Source organism: Protobothrops mucrosquamatus, unplaced genomic scaffold, assembly GCF_001527695.2.
Source record: "Protobothrops mucrosquamatus isolate PMUCROS unplaced genomic scaffold, P.Mucros_1.0 scaffold1390, whole genome shotgun sequence".
Taxonomy (NCBI): domain Eukaryota; kingdom Metazoa; phylum Chordata; class Lepidosauria; order Squamata; family Viperidae; genus Protobothrops; species Protobothrops mucrosquamatus.
This window is the reverse complement of record NW_015387577.1, coordinates 65,129-72,171: the sequence shown is the minus strand read 5'-3', so window position 1 is coordinate 72,171 and position 7,043 is coordinate 65,129. Positions and strand designations below refer to the sequence as shown.

Below are 7,043 nucleotides of genomic sequence, written 5' to 3'. Positions count from 1 at the left end.
GAAATTAAGAGTCAAGAATGCAATAAAATATGGAAATGGAAACAAGCTTCATAGCCCAAATTATATTTTCTTAAAAATTTTCATAGATGAAATATGATTTCTTATAAACTAGCATGTATGAATTAAAAAAAAGCTTTCTTTGTCTAAAGAGTTATGAGGAATGGGGAATATATATGCACTTATGGTGATCATTTCCCCATGTTTTTTCCCTTCTGTTCTGAGGGAATATGTCTGATGTGCTAAATATATTTTTAGGATCTAATATAAATACTTTTTCTAAAAAATTAATGGTAGTTTCACTGATTGCCACTAGGATATCCATAGCTAAACACTGGAAAGCTAAAACTGGAAAGCTAGAGCTCTGGTATCAAAATGTCTGCATATTGCTATTAGCAGAGAAATTGACCTACACTTTTTATTTGTGTACTGCTCAAGCTAAATTTAAAGCCTTCTCAAATATATGGTCTTAATACTAACTAGGGGACCACAATTGCTTTATGCATTTATTTATGTGGGAGGAATATTAAAAACATATTAATGTTTGGTTTCTTGAATTGCTATTCTTGTCTCCCCTTTTAACCTATTTATTTCATTCAATCACAATTGTATTGCTGCTTATGTCATGGTTCCGATAGATGAAACCATTTAAAAGAACTTCAAGGAAAGGATTTCTTCCTTAAAAAACATTTTATTCAGGAAACAAAGTATCCGGCACTTACATAGTTGAACCCAAGACTAAAGTTCCCTCCCCCTGATACAAAGTAACAAGTTGCTATTCCCACCCCAGAAAAGCTGTCATAAATCACATTCACCAATTAATCTAAAATCCTCCCCACTTTACAGCCCGCCAAAACTTTATCTAGAATTGACCTTGAAGCTCACCCAGCTGCAATTGTTTAGGCTAACTTAAAAAGCTCAAGCATTCCTCCCATCCCCCCTTCTACATCTGAGAATCCCAAGCAACAGAAAAAGCACAAGTAAAGTAAAAGGTAAAATGGCTGTAATTTCTTAATTGTCACAGTGTTGACATCCGGCCCCCCCTTCACAGAAAGGAGAAGTCCTGCAAATCAAACAAAGGCATAGGTTAAGGATTTCCCCTCGTTTTGTTCGGATGTTTATCATAAAATTTACAAACAAGTCTATCAGCTTTTATATCAGTACACTTTACCCAAGTGGCCTCTGATAATGGGTAGCCTTTCCATTGCACCAAGTATTGCAATCTCCCCTTGTACAATCTAGCATCACTTCGTAATGAGTCTCCCCATCCACAAGGGGTTCAGGAGCTTTCTTGGGAAGGGGTCTTAGAGTTTATTCCCTGAAAGGTTTTAACAAGCTACAGTGAAATACAGGGTGAATCCTCCCTAAAAGCCGAGTAAGCTTCACTTCTACAGTAACTGGGTTTAGAACTCACACTATGGGGAAAAGACTCAGGTATTTTGGTCCCAATTTTTTGCTAGGCAATTTGAATCTTAAGTACTTCATGGACAGATAAACCTTTTTCCCCACTCTAAATGACCGCTGGGGAGCTCTTTTCTTATCAGCTTGTTTTTTATACATTTCTGAAGCTTTTTTCAGTGCTTTCCTTGCATTGTCCCACACTCCCTTCCAAGCTGACACCCACTGGTCTAACGTCTGAGAGGCAGGGGGGATGTTGGGGGTATTCAGGCATAGGGATAAAATCCCTTCCAATGGCAATCTTAAAAGGCATGAAACCGGTGGTACTGTGCACTGTGTTGTTGTAGACCACTTCAGAGAACGGGAGGAGGTCAGTCCAGTTCGTCTGTTGGTAATCCACATAGCACCTAAGATATTGTTCCACTATTGCCTTTGCTTTTTCAGCCACCCCATTCATAGACGGGTGAAAAGCCAATGACAGTCCTTGAGTTGAACCAATTATTTTCAGAATGTTTCTCCAGAATTTTGCCATAAATGGCACCCCCGTCAGAGATTACCCACTTTGGCACACAGTGTAGTCAGTAAATGTGTTTAAGGAACATCTTAGCCAATATCTGGACTGACGGGAGGCCGGAGCAAGCGATGAAATGAGCCTGCTTTGAAAAAAGATCAATCACAGTCCAAATTACCGTATTTCCTCTGCTTTCAGGTAACTCGATGATAAAGTCCATAGCGATCTCTTCCCAGGGTTGGGAAGGCTCCACAACAGGTTGCAACAGTCCAGGGGGCTTCCCTGGAATTCTTTTCATGGTAGCACAGACTGCGCAGCTTTTGACACGATTCTCTACATCATTCTTCAAGCCTGGCCAACAAAATTGCCTCCGAATTAAATGCAGCATTTGTAAGTAACCAAAGTGACCAGCCTGATTTACATCATGGCTGCGCTGGAGCACTTGGAGTCTGAGTGACTCAGGCAGATATAATTTTCCTCCCTTGTAAGCCAACCCATCCCTATGGGTCAGGATGCTTTGATTGTCCTTAAACCACTGATCATTAATTAATTCTTGCTTTAACTTCTTTGTCACAGGATTGCCGAGGTTAGGAGTTTTTGCAGATTGAGGGTTCTGCAGGTTAATTTGAGAAATAACCTGTGGTGCAGATATGATAGAATCTATGACTTGCTCACACTGGCTCTTATACTGGGGCAGTCTGGATAGGGCATCAGCCAAGAAATTCTTTCCACCCGGTATGTATCTTAGGGTGAAGTTAAAACAATTAAAATACTGTGCCCAACGTACCTGATTAGGAGATAGTTTATGGGGAGTTTTCAATGCCTCTAAGTTTTTATGATTACTCCATACTTCAAAAGGCATCTTACTCCCCTCTAGGTAGTGAGGCCACATCAACAAAGCCCATTGAATTGCAAAAGCTTCTTTCTCCCAAACAGCCCATCTTTGCTCAGCATCGGTGAACTCTTTTGACGTGTAAGCACAGGGTTGTAAAATCCCATCATGATTTTTCTGCAAAAGTACAGCTCCTACAGCCACATTGCTGGCATTGGTTTGAATAACATATGGCTCCTCTGGGTAGGGGTGCTTTAAGACTGGTTCAGCAGCAAATAGTCTTTTTAAGTTCTCAAAGGCAGTTTGGCATTCCATAGTCCATTGTAGTGGCTGACCAGATCATGATTTCCCCCCATCTTTGCCCATTTTTAACAGTTCTGTCAGGGGTAAAGCAATCTCAGCAAATGATGGGATGAACTGACGGTAGAAATTGGCGAATCCCAGGAAGCTTTGTAGCTGTTTTCGAGTTTTTGGAAATTGCCATTCAATTACAGCCTTCACTTTGGCAGGATCCATCTCAATGCCCTCATTGGAAATCCTATAGCCCAAATAGTCCAAATGTGTTTGATGAAATTCACACTTTGACAGTTTGATGTAGAGTTTAGCGCTTAGCAGTTTTTTCAACACCTCTCGCACTAAACTCACATGGTCTGCCATATTCTCGGTATAGATTAAGATGTCATCAAGATACACTAAAACAACCTTGTACAAATGATCGTGTAGCACCTGGTTAATCAGCTGCATAAACACAGCAGGAGCTCCTTGTAGTCCAAATGGCATAACTTTAAACTGATAGCGGCCCAAAGGGCTGTTAAAAGCAGTTTTCTATTCATTGCCTTCTCTTATTCTCACACAGTAATATGCCTCTCTCAGATCCAATTTAGTAAAAATTCACTCCTTGGCTAGATGGGTTAATAAATCCTTCAGTAGAGGGAGCGGGTACATATTTTCCACGCTCACACAGTTTAGCCCCTTATAATTAACACAACCCATCTTTCTTTTCTTTGAATAGTACTGGGGCTGCCACTTGGGATTTTGCCGGCTCAATGAATCCTCTGGCCAAATTCTTGTCAATGTATTGCCACAACTCCTCCACCTCGAGGGAGGAGCTTTGGCAACTTTGCTCCCAGTAAAATCTCATGGCACAGTCATTCGGTCTGTGGGGTGACAGGACATCCCATTCCTTTTCACTAAACACTTCTGCCAAGTCTCGATATTCGCTGGGGATGAATGGTTCTCCAGGGAGTGGGATGGTGGCAATTTTTATTGTGTTAGCCGGCGACTCCGTCTCGCCGCTAACATCAAAGGAGGAACTGGGAGGGGACGGCCGTATGGGCAATCTTAGGGTTCTCATCCCTTTTCCCATCAGATAAAGGGTTTCCACTTGTCTAGCCAAACTAGGCCTAGAATCACTGCTTCAGTCATTTTCAGAGCCATAACAAAACAGATGAGCTCCCAATGTTCACCTATTTCTAGCCACACCGGCTCAGTTAGGTAAGTGACTAGGGTTCCTCCCATTAAAGACCCATCTGCCTGTTCAAACTTCATGGGTCTGGAGAGCAATCTCACCCGAATGCCTAATTTGAGAGCAATTGGCAAGCTGATAATGCATCATGAGCACCCCGAGTCTACCAGTACCCGTAAGTCCATTTGATTTCCTGTCTTAGGAACTATAAGTTTGGCAGAAAGGGAAAAAGGTGGAATAGGTCGACTCACCATCGGGTCACTCTCTCCCTCGTCATTGCTGTCATAGGGAGCCAGTGCAGTGCCTGAATCAGTTGGGGATTCGACTCTCTCTTGAGTGGGCGAGGTGACTTGGGCAATTGGTTCCTGCGCGATTCAATTTGACTTCTCCTTGGCTGATGGCTGGGTTACTTTTCTTTTCTCTGGTGGGGCTGTGCCGCCTCTCTGCTGTGGGAACAGGACAGCGCAAGCTGCTGCCTGGTGACCCAGCTGGCCACATCTAAAACATTTGATCGGCGGGGCTGAAGATGGTCTGGGAGGTTCCACTGCACCTGCTGCTGGGGGTCGTGGTGGTGGTCGTCTCGCAGGTTCTGGTCTCGGTTCCGGTGTGGGAGTTGTCAGCTGCTTACAGCGGGACAGGTCGATGTCCATCTTTACTGCCACCTGGAACCACTCTTGCAGTTGATCAGGAATTGCACGATAGATACATTCTTGGAACAGATTGGTGTCCAGGCCGTTCTTGAAATGGTGCACCAGGGATGGTTCTGGCCACTACTCAATATGACCTGCAACCCTCTGGAGCTCACATACATATTCTTTTGCTGGTCTGCCTGCCTGCTTCGCTTCATGAATGTCCTTCTCTGCCTGCAGGCCTATGGATTCATCATCAAACCTGGCTCTCAGTCCTCAGACAAATAGGTTGTAGTCCCATAGCTCTGGAACTTGTTCGTTGTACAAGTTATTTAGCACTCCAATGCCTCCCCCTCCAGGTTTGCCACTATGACATCGACCATCATGGCGAGGTCCAGGTAGGTGTGGGCATTTTGATTCATATAGGAACCCACTTGGTTCAAAAAGAAAGTTAACTTCTCAGGGTCTCCGTCAAAAGTGGGTTTAAAAGGTGGGGGTGTTATGGGCTGTTGCCTGTCTAGCAAGGTATGCAGCCATCCATACTGATGCATCAGGCCACGTTAAATGCCTCCTGCCTGGTCAAAACTTAGCATGTGCCCTGGGCTGGTGTAGCGTCTATGATGGTACTCAGGGCTGCGTTGCCGCTGGTGAGGCTCAGGACTTTGACGGTGATAGTGACGGTCCAGACTGTCTTGGTAGCAGCGATGATCAGGGCTCTCCCTGTACCAGTGATAGTCTGAGCTACGGTGGCATGGGTACCGGTCAGGGCTCACATAGGAACAGCGCCACTCAGGGCTAACATACCATTTTCGATGCCTTGGGCTGTCATGATGCTGGTGGCGGTCAGGACTCAGCAGCTGCCAATGACGGTCCAGGCTAGCATTGTACTGTATATTTTATTGGATTTTATAAGGATAGGGAGGGGATGAAATAGGCAGGGATATAACATAGGGTAAGGAACAAGGATTAAACCAAAGGTAGGGAGAGGTACAATAGTGGGGTTACCCCCAACAATAAATCGACGCTTTAGCAAGCAGACTACCATCCGGGTATACATATTGAATGTCAGTAATTAATATAATACTAAACAGATATGTTAAATAGATTTATCACTAATCATAAGAATGAGAAATTAACCAATACATATCATTCATTCTACAAATAACAATGATTGCTATACTATTAATAATATATTACTAATTGAATATAATTACTTATGAATACTGATATACTGCTTATTAATTATAACTTACAGGTAAAATTGGAAATGTGAGAGTATTCACGACAATCAGATAACATAAAAGTTGAATAAAAAATATCATTTATCCTATTTAGTTTCATAACCTTTTCTCATTCTGTTGTCTTGCTAACCATTGATAGAATTTTTCTCATGTTTTAAAATAAATTGTGTCTTCTTTCTCTTTAATTTCTAAAGTTAATCTATCCATTTCTGCACATTCCAATATTTTTGTAATAATAATCTGGTCAGGTGGTAGATTTTCGTTTTTCCAAAATTGGGCAAATATTATTCTCGCAGCTGTTAATACGTGTAATATTAAGTATTCATTCTCTTTTCCATAATTAGATCCTAGTATTCCTAGTAGAAACAGTTCGGGTTTAAATTCTATCTGCATTTTAATCAGCTTTTCTAACCATATATGAATCTTAAACCAATATTTCTTTGCATTAGGGCAGGGGTAGTCAACCTTTTTATACCTACCGCCCACTTTTGTATCTCTGTTAGTAGTAAAATTTTCTAACTACCCGCCGGTTCCACAGCAATGGTGATTTATAAAATAGGGAAGTAACTTTACTTTATAAAATTTATAAAGCAGAGTTACAGCAAGTTAAAGCATATAATAATAATTACTTACCAACTACTTTATGTCGGACTTTCGCTAAGTTTGGCAGAATAAATCTTTATAAAACAACTTAATGTAGTTAAATCTATCTTTTTATTTATACTTTGCATACATAGAAGCATGAAGTCTGATGAAATTACATTTAATTAATTAAATTATTAATGAGATCCCTGAGGCTGATGCTGTGAAACTAAATACTGGATATCTGGCTCAATTTTTGTAAGGAACAAACGAAGGTCTCCTCTTTCGGAAATATTCAGGCGGTTTCTTTCTTTGGTCATAATATGATTAACAGCACTAAAGCCTGATTCCACAAGATATGAGGTAGGGAAAGGTATCAATAAACTGA

The 7,043-nt window shown here is 41.5% G+C and overlaps 1 protein-coding gene across 1 annotated transcript in view; it reads right to left on the bottom strand.

The window, feature by feature from the left end:
- Positions 1–809: 809 nt before the first annotated feature.
- The window catches only part of LOC107292620 (gamma-aminobutyric acid receptor-associated protein-like 1), a 55,819-nt gene continuing 49,585 nt past the window's right edge, over positions 810–7,043 (bottom strand). The window contains exon 3 of the mRNA XM_015821730.1: positions 810–1,060. Coding sequence (XP_015677216.1) covers positions 897–1,060 — 164 coding nt within the window. The 3' untranslated portion in view covers positions 810–896. The remainder of the gene's footprint in view (positions 1,061–7,043) is intronic.